Source organism: Lutra lutra, chromosome 13 (assembly GCF_902655055.1).
Source record: "Lutra lutra chromosome 13, mLutLut1.2, whole genome shotgun sequence".
Lineage (NCBI taxonomy): Eukaryota > Metazoa > Chordata > Mammalia > Carnivora > Mustelidae > Lutra > Lutra lutra.
This window is the reverse complement of record NC_062290.1, coordinates 40060132-40074448: the sequence shown is the minus strand read 5'-3', so window position 1 is coordinate 40074448 and position 14317 is coordinate 40060132. Positions and strand designations below refer to the sequence as shown.

Below are 14317 nucleotides of genomic sequence, written 5' to 3'. Positions count from 1 at the left end.
AAGCTACTCTGGGGAGGCTGGTCTCTGTTTCCTTTGTTTCTTTCACTTCCTTTTTGTTCTTTCCTTATCTGACAGACCTGGGTCCTCACAGTGTCCCATTTCTGTACAGGTGAATGGGATTGACTTGAGAAAGGCCACACATGATGAAGCAATTAATGTCCTGAGACAGACTCCACAAAGAGTGCGGCTGACGCTCTACAGAGAGGAGGCTCCGTACAAAGAGGAAGATGTGTATGACACCCTCACTGTCGAGCTACAGAAGAAGCCAGGGAAAGGCCTGGGATTAAGTATTGTTGGGAAGAGGTACGAATGAAGAGGGCAAACCTCATGATCTTTGGAAATGATTGAATTTCAGCCCTTTTATAGCAGTAGTCAATCTTTATCAGCTGCTGGTGTTCTGTGAGTAGCTGTAGTCAGCCCACTCAGGAAGGGAGCTAATCTAAAGACCTCATTTTGACCTTTTTAAGTTAGTCTTTTGGGGGATCTTGAGGCTATTAGATAAAAACTATTTGGTATTTCTTTCTTTTAAAAGATTTTATTTATTCGAGAGAGCGAGAAAGCACAAGAACATGAGTGGGGTGAGGGGCAGAGGGAGAAACAGACCCCCTGCTAGGTCGGGAGCCCAATGTAGGACTGGAGTCCAGGAATGCAGGACTCGATCCCGAAACCCCGGGATCATGACCTGGGCTGAAGGCAGATTCTTAATCGACTGAGCCACCTGGGTGCCCTATTTGGTATTTCTTGAGCACCTGCTGTGTGACAGGGAATACATTAAGTTCTGGGGAACATGTTAAATAAGACATGGTTCCTGACCTCAAAAAACTCATGATTTGGCCAATGAGAATTGAATATGTTCTTGCAACAAAGAATTCCATTGATGAGAGACAGAGACATACTGTGAGGGAGCTGTGGCAGCAGAGGAAAAGGGTTGAGGAAGCAGATTAAAGAAACTTGTCAGAAAAGAGGTGAAATTCCAAATTATGTTTACAGAAATGATACTGGAGTATTTGTGTCAGACATCGTCAAAGGAGGGATTGCCGATGCAGACGGAAGACTGGTGCAGGGAGACCAGATACTGACTGTGAATGGAGAGGACGTCCGTAACGCCACCCAGGAGGCTGTGGCTGCTTTGCTAAAGGTAAAGCTCAAAGGCTGGCGAGCACTCTGGGCAGCAGGATGGGAGAAGGAAGAGATACTCGCTGGGCGACCGCGGTCAAATAAGCACTGAGTGCTCTTTATTTAAAATGTTTTCTCAAATGAGGCACATTTCTAGGTAAGATAACCATATTTTAGTGATAAATTTCTAAATAATAAATCTGTAATAGCTCTTTATTATACTGTGTATTTTTTAATTATTAAATAAAAATTAATTAAATATAATATAAATAAAATTATTAAATAAAATACTTTTCAAGGTAGACATCCACTAAGGCCCCAGAGCTGGTAAATCAGAGAGTAAGATTCAAACCTGTATGTCTAACTCCAAAAATCCAGGATCTCAAAATACCTCACTGTGCTTTCACCTTAGATGATACAGTACTTTTTGCATGCCTGTGATTTCTGTGTCAAAGGTCACAGGGAAGTTGTCTTCAATTCCTGTTTTGTGTTTATAGCAATGTGGCTTATTTCAGGATGGTGTAATCAGTCTGTTGGGTGTAGGTGTGGTGATAGTTTGCCCAGTTATCTGTTAAGGACAAAACAAGTTGTCATGGTCACGGTTGTCTTACTATTTCTGTTTTGCTTTGTAAGCCTTGAGTTGGTGTATTTGGCATATCTAAACCAGTATGCTTCATGAGACAGTAGCTCGATTCTCAGTCTCTCTTCTCCTCAGCACAGTCTCCATGTAAACCATGAGGTTGTGAGACAGACACTGGGTGTTGCTGCTGCTGCTGCTGCTTGATGTTATTCTTTTGTATGTTTTAGAAAGGCTCTTTCCACAAAGATTGGAGGTATCCTTGTCTATGGAAATCCCAAAAGGATTTTTTTAAAATTTATTATTTATTTATTTATTTATTATTTTTTATTAACATAGAACATATAACAACTAACATGTATTATTTGCCCCAGGGATACAGTTCTGTGAATCATCAGGCTTACACACTTCACAGCACTCACCATAGCACATACCCTCCTCTGTGTCCATAACCCAGCCACCCTATCCCTAAACCCCTACCCCCCAGCAACCCTCAGTTTGTTTTGTGAGATTAACAGTCTCTTATGGTTTGTCTCCCTCCCGATCCCATCTTGTTTCATTTTTTCCCCTCTCTTCCCCCCAACAACCCCCCGCCCTGCTTCTCAAATTCCTCATATCAGGGAGATCATATGATAATTATCTCTCTCTGATTGACTTATTTCGCTCAGCATAATACCCTTCAGTTCCATCCATGTCATTGCAAATGGCAAGATTTCATTTCTTTTGATGGCTGCATAGTATTCCCATATATATATATATATATGGGAATATATATATATATATATATATATATATATATATATATATATATATCTATCACATCTTCTTTATCCATTCATCTGTTGATGGACATCTAGGTTCTTTCCATAGTTTGGCTATTGTGGACATTGCTGCTATAAACATTCAGGTGCATGTGCCCCTTTGGATCACTACATTTGTATCTTTAGGGTAAATACCCAGTAGTGCAATTGCTGGGTCATAGGGTAGCTCTATTTTCAACTTTTTGAGGAACCTTCATGCTATTTTTATAGCATCTTATTTAAATAGTTTCCTAAAACAACCACTCCACTAGTGTTCCCTAGGCACAGTGACCTTGGAAGTTGGAAGAATCAAAGCTGGTCCATTTCATTCAGAAAGGAGGCCTTCTCAAAGCAGCCAGGTGGGTAGCTGTGGGCTTCATCAGGGTGATATAGTCCATGGGCCAGAGCAACTCCACGATGGCCCTGATGGGGTCCACGCACAGGCTGGGTCTCTGGCAGCTCAGCAGAGTGGCCTGCAGTCTGACGTGGGAAGAGCCACAGGTGAGCGTGGACGGGTGAACACAGTGGAGCCCTTGAGTAGTTTGCAAGTCATTCTCAAGAATTTCCTTTCAACTGTTCTTTGTTTCTCTTCCCATAATTGTGCAAATTAACCAATTAATATCTGTAAAGCCTACCAAGGTGATGTATTTTTAAAGTATTTTATAACAAATATTTATCAGTATTCAACTGAAAAAATCCCATGTAAAGTGAACTGTAGAAGCTTGCCACTGTGGATGAAGCTCACGGCCGTGTCTGTTCAGGGTTGTGGCACGCCCCTGCTCACGTGTGTCTGCGTCAGCCTATCCTTAAAGACCCTTTACTCAGCCCTTCAACACTACCATTCATTTCCAGTTGACCCTATTTCACAGTTTCTTCGTAAGCCCCAGTCTGTGTACAACATCAGTTTAAATTTAGCTTGAATGAAACTATGAATCTATGAAAAGCCACTTAAATTTTAGTTTGTTGGAATCAATCTCATTCATTCTTTTAGCTTCAATTTATTTAGGTCACTAGGCAAATTATTGCATAAAAAGAAAAAAAAAATCATTAGATTTCAAATTATCAAATGCCACTGTTGCTTAACTGTTGCTTCATAGACATTTCTCTCTAGATGCATTAAAAGAATTTAATTCTGTTGGGACGCCTGGGTGGCTCAGTTGTTAAGTGTCTGCCTTCGACTCAGGTCATGATCCTGGGGTCCTGGGATCAAGTCCTGCATTGGGCTGCTTGCTTGGTGGGGAGCCTGCTTCTCTCTCTCCCTGTGCCTGCCACTCTGCCTGCTTGTGCTCTCTCTCTCTGTCAAATAAATAAATAAAATCTTTTAAAAAAATTTAATTCTGAAATAAGTGGTATTTAGGGGATATTATTACTTCAACACTTTCTAAAATAATTGTTGTGTATTTGTAGATGAGTGAAGGCAGCCTGTCATCATTCACTTTTCCACTTTCTGGATCCAGCACCTCTGAGTCACTAGAAAGTAGCTTGAAGAAGAATGCACGTAAGATCGGTTTGATATTTTCAGCATGATTTACTGGTTTGAATTTTGGTGACCAACACTGATTTTTCCCCCCATATTAATTTACCTCTGAGCTCTTGTTCCCCAGATCTTTTCATATCCTAATATGGGTGCAAAGGTGTGTGTTGGCAAATAACTCTGAACAACATGAAGCTGTGTCTTTGTTGTTTAGTTTTTCCATTCGTTGTTTTTTCTATAAGATACACTAAACATTAGAATCCTGATTCTGTGATTTTTTTCTTACTAAGCAGACTGGTGTGCTTGATTTTTATTTCCTTTTTCTGTTTAATCTAACACCAATAATTCAGAAGATGCTATTAAGTGAAGACTTCTTTTTCCATGAAGACTGCAAAAATTTTGATTGAGAAAATTAGTGTGATCCTCCTGTGTTTTAATTACATGAAATCATGATGCAGAGGGTTTTTTGGCTTGGAGCATTAGTTGAAAGTTGTTCAAATTGAAGAACTAACCATATGGCAATCTCTGTTTGCAATGTGACTAATATTCTAGAAATTTAGCCACTTAAGTCCATGAATTCCTTTTAATGTGTCCATGACTTTATTTTTCTCAGCTGTGCACATGTGTCTTTCTATCCAAAGCCTGTTCTGCCCTTGACTCATTCAAAGTGGATTATGCAGTTATATAATCAACGATTAAAATAAGAAGGAAGAAATGGGGTGGTATGCACATTTTTCCAACTGGAAAAATAAAGATTCCCTGTGTGAGACAGATTTAGTCATATGTACTGGCAACTTTGAGCACCCTCTCTCTTTATAAAAAAAATATATATATACTGTATCTCAGTTCCATTCCAGCTTCAGGCATTGACTAAAATTTAATTGAACATAAAAATACTTTAATAACCATATTTTTTTCACTTTACAGTGGCATCTGAAATACAGGGATTACGAACAGTTGAAATAAAAAAGGTAACTTGGGGAAGAGAGAATGGTATAAACTCTGTTGACCTCAGGGGCAGCTCCATGTGCATTTTCCTATTAGCTGTCTCACTATTTTACCATAGCATCAGAAAAATTATGTGTTGTATACAGCGGGAATACCACAGTAGTGTTCACTGAATCTCCAGGTCACAGGCCCTTATATGAAAAATCATTGTTGGCATATCCTGTATTGCCAAAAGTGGCTTCCACCCAACCCCACACAAGGTGTCGCCCCAACTCTCACTTCTCAGACTGCGAAACAAGCCTCTCCGCCTCCCACAGATCCTTCTTACCCCCGTGAAACAGATTCCCTGGACAGCCGTGCACAGAGAGAACATAAAAGCAGCTACAGCTTATTGAGCCTTTGCTCTCTGCTGAGAGTTCTTGAAAACGTATCATGCCATCATCGTCTCGTGTGATATCTTCTGCGAGCCCCCGGGAGGGCTCCTCTGAGCTCCATTTTGTCCGTGAACATCTAGTGACTCATTAGGAGGGCCGAACTTGGTCAGGTCCCAACATCTATAAGTGTGGGTTCCTGGCTTTGAAGACAGAACTCTCTGATTCCAGAGTTGGGGTCTTTCACTTCATCAGTATACCTGCTTTTCATCATCCCCACTGCATGATTTTCATTTAATGTGTTTTGATTCCTTTTATTTCCCGGACAGATGCTTCTTTTCCTCAGTCACACTAGGGACCCATGTCAAATGAAGTAATACAGTTTCCCTGAGCTGCATTACCTCACACCTCCAAGACCTGAGCTGACTGTACAGCATCAGGCCGAAGAAACCAAACATCAATTTAAAATATCACATTGACTGAAATATTTTCATCTCTTGCATGCCAGGGGCCTACCGACTCACTGGGAATCAGCATTGCTGGAGGAGTGGGCAGCCCACTTGGGGATGTTCCTATATTTATTGCAATGATGCACCCAAATGGAGTTGCAGCTCAGACCCAGAAACTCAGGGTACGTTCTCCCCATAACTGCAGCAGCCCTCGCAGATCTGGCGAAAGGTTTCATAAACCCTTTGAATGTCATCCGTTGTTGCAGCCAGTTTTCAATGCCTGTATCTGCTTTTAAATCCTTAATCTGACCGCGGCAGGTTGGCTTTGAGCAAAGGTGAGGAAAACGAAGAGAGGAGAGTTTGCTGTGGCGTGCAGATTGACAAGTAAATGAGACGGGAACATCTGCTCTTGTTTCTTACTACTTTTTACTTGTCTCCAACTCTGTGAAATAAGTTAAAACAAGGTGGTTCAGAACACCAGTATGAGATGAAATTTTCTCCTTACGTGTGTCACTGGCTTAAATGCCACTGCAACATCATTAAATTGAAAACTACCGTTTATGTTGCAGTTGATCATCCATTTTGCAGAAGTTTCATATAAAGTGATTTACGTAGTGAAACTATACCAAATGTGCTTCAGAGTTGAGGGATTATGCTGAGATGGAGCCCCGTTGATGCTCCCTGTCCAGTTCTGCAGTCAGGTGACTATTCCATTCAGGTCTCAATGAAGTAAAATCTGTGTGGCCTCATGGGTCACAGAGGGTCTCACAACTTAACCACTTAGTTTAGTCCCTAAACTAGAAATGGTTCAGTCTCTTTTGATATCTGAACTTGTGACTGACTGGCACTTAAAAATCGATAATTTCACGAAGCAGAAAACTTCTCTGTGCCAGACTGATCATGAATACTTGGGCGTCTGTGGCAGCGGCTCAGCTCTGCCCTGGGAAAGCCATGAAGGAGCAGGGCTGTCTTCCGTCCAGGCTTTGTCAACAAAAACAAGCCGCTGGCCAGGCTTGGCCTTGAGTCGCAGCTGACTTGGAGTCATAGCTAACGTGTGTAATAAAAACATCTAAAGAAATTATGGGTTTTAAATGATATCAGATATTTTATTCTTTAAATGATATCAGATATTTTATTCTTTAATAAGAAGCTGTCTCTTCCCCAGGAGAAGTGAAGAGAGGAAAGAATGGTTTTCCCCCTTCCCCTGGAGACTACCCAACTCCATCATCATGGACAGCTTCTTTCTGTTGGGGCTAATTCTTGAAATTACCCGCTTCCTCGGTTGTAGTTCAGTTGCTGAGAGCAGTGTGTACGTGATGTGCGGGTAGAGAAGGAGATCATTGTTCTGGTCCCGGCCTCACTCTCCACGGCTGCTTTAGCAGAAGGCTGGTTTCTTGTCTCCCTTGCAGGTTGGGGACCGGATTGTCACTATCTGTGGCACTTCCACGGAGGGGATGACTCACACCCAAGCAGTGAACTTACTGAAAAATGCCTCTGGCTCCATTGAAATGCAGGTAAAGAGTTGTATCCCAAGCACTCTTCACAGTCTGGGTGGCTAGAGGACACAGGAGCTGTAAGCATTAGAGCAGTAAAAGTTCTTAAATCTTCTGATATTGTTTCATTTAATATTTCCCATGAACATAAATGATTACACTGAGAGTTCCGAGAAAGTATGTATGAAGCATTTTATCCTGATATGTTCATTGTTTGATACTTTATATCTAAAGGGAAAAAAAAATACAGGGTCTTAGCTGCAAATGATTAATGGTTAGAATGTTAAGTGGTATGAGTGGCTGTTTATTCTAAAGCTCGTTAAAAAAAATAACTGCATTTGAGACCATGTTTGAAAACATCAAAGAACTTTGCAGAATTGAATTACTAAAAGGTGTTTCCTGTCAGTTGAAGAGGCCTCCGGACCTTGTGAAATTTCTTTTTATGTTGTATATCAGATTCACAGAAATGAGTAAGTGGACAATAAAGGACATGTTTTAATCCAAATGCTATTTTTGAAGGAGAGTTACTGATGTCTCCCTCCCTAGCCACAGGAACATGTGTCTTTCTCTGTTTCTCCCATGCACAGGTAGTTGCCGGAGGAGATGTGAGTGTGGTCACAGGTCATCAGCAGGAGCCGGCCAGTTCTGGTGTTTCTTTCACTGGGCTGACGTCAAGCAGCATATTTCAGGAGGATTTAGGGTGAATGCCTATACTGTGGTTTCTGTGTCCCTACCATTCACATAAAGGTGAAAACACAGGAGATGAAGTTTGAGATACGAAAACCAAGTGTTTCTAAACTGTTAAATAATTGTGGCATGGATTTAGTTTATCATGTAGAGACAGATAGCATGCCACTACCCTTCCCACGGTTTTGGCTCTGCGTTCTTTGGGGACCATTTCGTCTTGACATCACTACCCTGTGTGACATGGAAGGAACCTTTTGAAACCTTCTGCCCTTTAGAAATTCCAACATTACCAACCCATTTACTAAATCATCCTTTTGATTAAAAAACTCACAGTTCCCCAGCATGCGCATACAAAAAAGAGTTGAACCATAAAGAGAGGGGAAGAGAGGAACATTTGAGAATTTTTAAATAATGTGATGCAGGCTTTACATTGCTAGTAATGGCTGTTTCTCTCTGAGCTTGGGAGTCCTGATGTTTCTGACTTACTCCACTGTTAGAGCTCTGTGCTGTAACCTTCTTCCTTTAAGGAACCTGGGGAAAGAATGTGCATGCCTGCAATGAGACCGTGTTGTGAACATGTTAGTTTAGGGGAACTGTAAATGAGTAATAGATGTAGGGTGTTAAATAGGATTTTGTTGGATTATGTAAATTTAAAATACTGATCACAGCATGCATGGACAGGGCAGGCATCCCCCAAATACCCATGATATACTCACTGTCAGTAGCACTGAGATTTGTATTGGTTCTAGGTGGCTGTCAGATCATCTGTAACTTACAGGTATGAATTTAAAAATCGAAAACCTCTTTTTTCTTTCTTCCCTTTACTGTAGACCTCCTCAGTGTAAATCTATTACACTAGACCGAGGACCAGATGGCTTAGGCTTCAGCATAGTAGGAGGATTTGGAAGCCCTCATGGAGACTTACCCATTTATGTTAAAACGGTGTTTGCGAAGGTAAGCTTGCACATTTTAACCACCCCTGTCCCCCCAAACATTCATTAATAGTGGTCAGCAGCTGGCTTATTAGTTTATGGCCTGAGGTAATGCCAAATGGTTAACAGTTGATCATTTTCTTTTGGAACTCCCTTCAGGAACAAGTCATTAAATATTTTTGTTCAATTTGAGGTTTAGTTATGTTTAAAGGAAAATAGGCTCAAATTGAAATTCCATGGGAACACTTGACAATATGTAATAAAAATATTAATGAACTTTAGTTCAACAGTAATGCCTGATTTTTTTGTCCTTTGAAAACAGGTTGCCTATGACTGAATGTCTTTTGAAAATGGGATATTTTAAATATGTATGCTATAGAGGGCTGGCATTTCTTTTCCTTTGTGTTTTTTTGGTTTGGTAATATAGAACAGACACAGAAAAGTATGTAAAATAGGTACATAGGTTAAATAACTAATAGAGCATTTATCTGCATTTAATTTTATTGAATAAAATAGAAAAATCACAACTGAAAAAAATTGCAGAGTATCCAGAAGCTCTGTCACCTGCAGTAAATCTGCTATTTGCAATTAGGGAATTCAGTTTTTTTTAAAAATTGCATTTAGTTGTAATGATATAGTAAGCTATTTTAAGCATGTTTAGAATAAGAATAAATTTATTGCAACATTGGGGAAGCCATTAAAATAATTCAAACCCATATAATTATTGTTAATATGTTCTTAAGACATTTTTTCAGGAGCTCCAAAATTGGACATAATTTCCTGCAGGAGAAAATCTGGAACCTCATGATTTTACAGTGCAAAGGAGCAAACAAACCTTACGGCTGACCTATTAAACAGTTTGATCCAGGGCTTTAGATTAGCGCTGTCATCCTTTAAAGTGCTTACCTGTGGAGGTTTTATTCCATTATTTTGAAAAAGAATTATTATTTTTAACCAACTTAAATTGCTGTATCTACAGCAACCTAGTTATAGGCTTAATTTAAGAGATTTTTTAAAAGCCATTGGTATGTCCAAAAATACAAACAGCATTTGTCAGTGAATAGAAGAGTCATGCAGTCCGTTTCCTCAGCCTTGGAACAATTTATTTAAGGCATGCTAGTTAGAACATATTTTAAGAATTTCATCATTATGGATTCCTCATTAACTTTTCCATATTTTTAATCTTATATTTAATTGCATAATTGCCTACTATAAGCATGCCTTAAGATGGGATTCTTTTTCACACAGCAATGTCTGTGTTTAATCTGAATCATTTTAAGGCCCATAAGAAATACGAAGACTCCACACGCCCTGGGAAAGTAAAGAACAAGCAGCTCGAGCAGCCTCTTCAAGCCGCAGAAAGAATTACAGTTAGACTTTTTAGGACTCGCGTTCTACCCTGCCCTTGTCAGCGTGTGTGTGGCCTTCATGTTTCTGCGTACCTTCGGGTTCCATGGCCTCATGCCCATGTCCTGTAAACCTGCTTTTGTTCCTGTCCAGTCCTTTGTCGTCTTCTGTAGACCTTCTTTACAGGATAAAAAAAAAAAAAAAACTCTGGATCCTATGAAATCATTCTTCCTAGGCAAATTCCCAAATATTCTTTATTAATTTGAGTTCCCACCAACTGCTGTGCCAAATGGCCAAAAAACCATCCAACTAATCTGTTGATTGCTGGATTCTCTCTGCAGTTGGAATCTTGGTGGTAAGACCATTTAGGATCAAGACCTCCTTTGTGTCTGTTCATCATTGCTTATGTCCGTGGAGGACCCGGGGAGCACCGAGAGCATGTGTGTGTACATGTAGAGCAATTTGCATTCTTGTTTCGATCTTTTTCTGTTGTGTAGCTGCGAGGCAGCATTTTTTGAGAAGCAAACAAGCCTACTTTATAATTGCAGGGAGCAGCCTCGGAAGATGGGCGTCTCAAAAGGGGTGATCAGATCATTGCTGTCAATGGGCAGAGTCTGGAAGGGGTGACCCACGAAGAAGCTGTGGCCATCCTTAAGCGGACGAAGGGAACTGTCACTTTGATGGTTCTCTCCTGAATTTACTGACCCCCTGCTCCGTCCCACACTGTGAAGGGAACGGAACTGATCTCGCGGATGACTTTCCCTGTGCCATCTTCTTCAGGCTCTTCAGAACTCTAGGAGTGGGGGGAAGTACCACTTAAGTTTGTTTTTCTCATGTGGAAATGATTTTCTTGCAACCTAGCATTTTTCCTTTCTCCTTGGATTTTGTGAACATAAACTCAAAGGGAAGGACTGTGTGTGTAGGTAAGCCCTGTCCTCTGTAAAGATGTCTGACATTCAGCAGTCACATGTGCAGAAATTATGATGTGCTGAACATGTGTTCATAGAGAACATGTGTTTATAGAGAAAGAAGAAAATAATTCCAAACTGAACGTAAGAGAAACGGCTTTAGTAAATTAGGGAGAGAATGAAAATATAAAATAAAGAAGCAAATCTCAAATTTTATTTAAAAAATACTTCATTTTATCAGTAACTCCTCTCCCCATTTCTAACTAGAAAAGAAAACAGTTATCTCTAATAGAAATCCTAAAAAATACTCTCAGTATTTACAGTATTTGACTATTACAAAACATTGCATCTCCTACCTTTAATATACACATATGTATTTTCTTCCTAAAGTAGGTTCCTAAGATTGAGTAAATAACGATTATATGAAACAGTGTCCTAAGTTGATAAAGAACACAGCTGATGCAAATCTCGATGTTCATTTTTATTTTTGACCTGTTATAAAATATTTCCATGTTTCTGTAACTAAGATGGTGATGCCACCCACTACTGACTGTAGTTTCTCTAGAAAGCAGCCGTGCTAGCCATGGAGGAACATGGAAGTCTCTCAGAATCCTTAATGCTGGTTTAAACCGATGCAACACTAAAAATGCACGCCGTGCAATTGGTCTTCAGTTACTATTAATCTTAATGACAGAGAAAAAAGCAACGTGTTAGTAATTATTTTGGTTGTGTGCCATTAGTAAATTGATAGAAAAATTAAGGGGATTAACATAACTTCATTTCATTGCCTTATATTAACATCTTATAATACAATAGTTTAAGACTAAGGGAAACAGATGGAGCTGTTTATTGAGACAACTGGTGAGGAATTATCATGTGTTCATTCCCATTTTAGAGCGTGAAACTCCTACATTAGAATATATAAAGTGACTTTAAATATTATCTATATTTGTAACAGAAGTAGTGTACAGATATTTTATTATAGCGCTTTTGTGTAAATGGAGGACTGAAGTGAATAAATAAGTTTCATGGTGCAGAAATAAAGAAACAGGCGTATTTTTTTGTTTGTTCTTTTTACTGGGAAAAAGTTCCATTATATTGTTCAAAATTTACAATTTAAAATTGGTTTTTATCCTGTCTAACTGAACACATGGTGTCCATAGTTACAATCAGAACTTTGGACACCATGATGAAAAACTGGATGTTTCTTACATCCAGACGTTTTCCTAATACTGAAGTGTCCTGTCTCTATCTGGTTTTCCAAAGGTGCTGTATTAATGCAGTAACATTGTGAATTGTTCTTGGGGGTAGTCGAGCTAAAGCTAGTTCAGAGAGAAGAAGTCGTAATGAAGTTATTATGTTAATAGACACAAAACATCTGATTTGAACACTGAGCCAGGAATTAGGGAACATTGTTCTGCTAGTTTTGCCCCTTACTAGCCAATGAATGTGTGCATTCCGTCTGATTCACTCATCTATAAAATGATAGGTCATCTTATCTCAAAGCTTGCATCCGGTTCTAAAATAGAAGCCTTCTGTGATTCTTACACAGAATGGATAGGCCCACGCATTCTAACAATTCAGGAGGTATTCTCCTCGACACTCCATGGTAGAGTGAGCTGAGTGGCTTAACCAACCAAATTAAAGTTGGAGTAAATATGTGGGGGAACCCCAAGGAGAACAGTTCCAGGTAAGTGTGTATACTTGTCTGAGAAGCACCTCCCCAAAACTCACAGCCACAAGGAACCGCAGAATGTGATCTCATTTGGAAATAAGGGCTTTGCAGATATAATTAGTTAAAGATGAGATCATGCTGAGCCCTAAATCCTTAAGGCTGTATTGAGACACAGAGACATAGGGGAGGAAGGCCCTGTAAAGCTGGGGCAAAAAATCAAACCAAAGACCACCTTGGGGGCTACCAGAAACTAGAAGAAGTCAGGAAGATTTTTCCCTAGAGTCTTCCCAGGGAGTCTGGCCCTACTGACACCTTGATTTCAGATTTGTGGCCTCTAGATCCGTGAAAGAATAAATATCTGTTGTTATCCACCCAATTTGTGGTATTGTTCCGGAGGCCTGGGAACACTAGTAACAGTGTCTCAAATGTTTTTATATTCATGGCTACCATCCTTGTACCTGGCTGACAGGAGAAGAGCTGTACATGTGTGTTGAGCCTGCAAATGATTAAAGGCTAGGTTGTGATTCATTTCATGGTATTAATATTGTTTTAGTTGGCTAGCTGCAGCCTTCATGCTAAATGCAAAAAAAGAAACTGGGCAAGCCATTGTAGGGATATAAAAATGCTGAGGAAAAGCTCACCCCCTGCATTACTACTAATTAACAAAGTCAGCACAGGAAAGAGGAGGGAGGAAGGAAGGGAAAGATTGAGAGGAATATATAGATTCACCAGCATTGGTGAGACGTGACAAAGGCTTATGCTTCCTGTATTTGATTATTTTGTGTAGATATACAAGTTCCCTGTGGAAGAAAGTGTTTGCGCAAAGGGTTTGAGGACTTGAACCTTACAGTCATTGTGATGCACAACTCAAGACAGTGAATTGCCTATTATAGGTGCCATATAATGCTTCATGTGATTAAATCACACTGGTGAATGCTACACATATCTCGTGTTCTTTGCGATCCCTCCCAGAAGACAGTGATGACGATCACACTAAGGAGAACAATAATAATCAGGTGTTTCATTTCAGCACCAAATCGTGTGTAGCTGCGGATTTCCTCATGGTGCCATGTCACACGTCAGTAGGCTCCGCACATCAGAACAAGGATGGAGCAGGAAGCATGAAAACATGAACATTCGTGAAAGATGAGACAAGAAAAGGGACGAGTTTTTGTTTTGTTTTTTGGGCATAGTGTTAAGCAGAGTGTGATAGGTTTGGTGAAGCCAAGGACCCCTATTCCTTGCCCTGAGGGGACCGGTCCCATGTTGCCCTAGATCTGGTCAGCTGTCTGCTTGTCTGAAGATGGTGCACACTGATTTATGGTCTTTCTTCGTGAGTAGAGAGGTTGAAAGGATGCCTGCAGGGAGACAGGGCTAAAGAGACCCCCCCCCCACCCCGGTCTAGGTGTTGGAATGTCCAAACTATCATCACCTGCTTCCAGCAGCCCTGGTGTGTTGTTTCATGTCGGTGACAGGTGTTCTGGAATGCACTTGATTTATGCAAAGATGTTCCTCAATTTTGTCTACTAGGAATTAAGGT

General features: G+C 40.2%; 1 protein-coding gene across 10 annotated transcripts in view; it reads left to right on the top strand.

The window, feature by feature from the left end:
* Positions 1-12150, top strand: part of MPDZ (multiple PDZ domain crumbs cell polarity complex component) — a 157393-nt gene extending 145243 nt beyond the window's left edge. For all 10 annotated transcript variants that reach the window (XM_047699409.1, XM_047699414.1, XM_047699411.1 and 7 more), the window contains 10 exons: positions 110-303; positions 991-1138; positions 2766-2852; positions 3901-3991; positions 4895-4938; positions 5795-5917; positions 7145-7249; positions 7816-7928; positions 8746-8869; positions 10743-12150. In XM_047699409.1, the coding sequence (XP_047555365.1) occupies positions 110-303; positions 991-1138; positions 2766-2852; positions 3901-3991; positions 4895-4938; positions 5795-5917; positions 7145-7249; positions 7816-7928; positions 8746-8869; positions 10743-10889 (1176 nt within the window). In that variant the 3' untranslated portion in view covers positions 10890-12150. The remainder of the gene's footprint in view (positions 1-109; positions 304-990; positions 1139-2765; positions 2853-3900; positions 3992-4894; positions 4939-5794; positions 5918-7144; positions 7250-7815; positions 7929-8745; positions 8870-10742) is intronic.
* The last annotated feature ends 2167 nt before the right edge of the window (positions 12151-14317 follow it).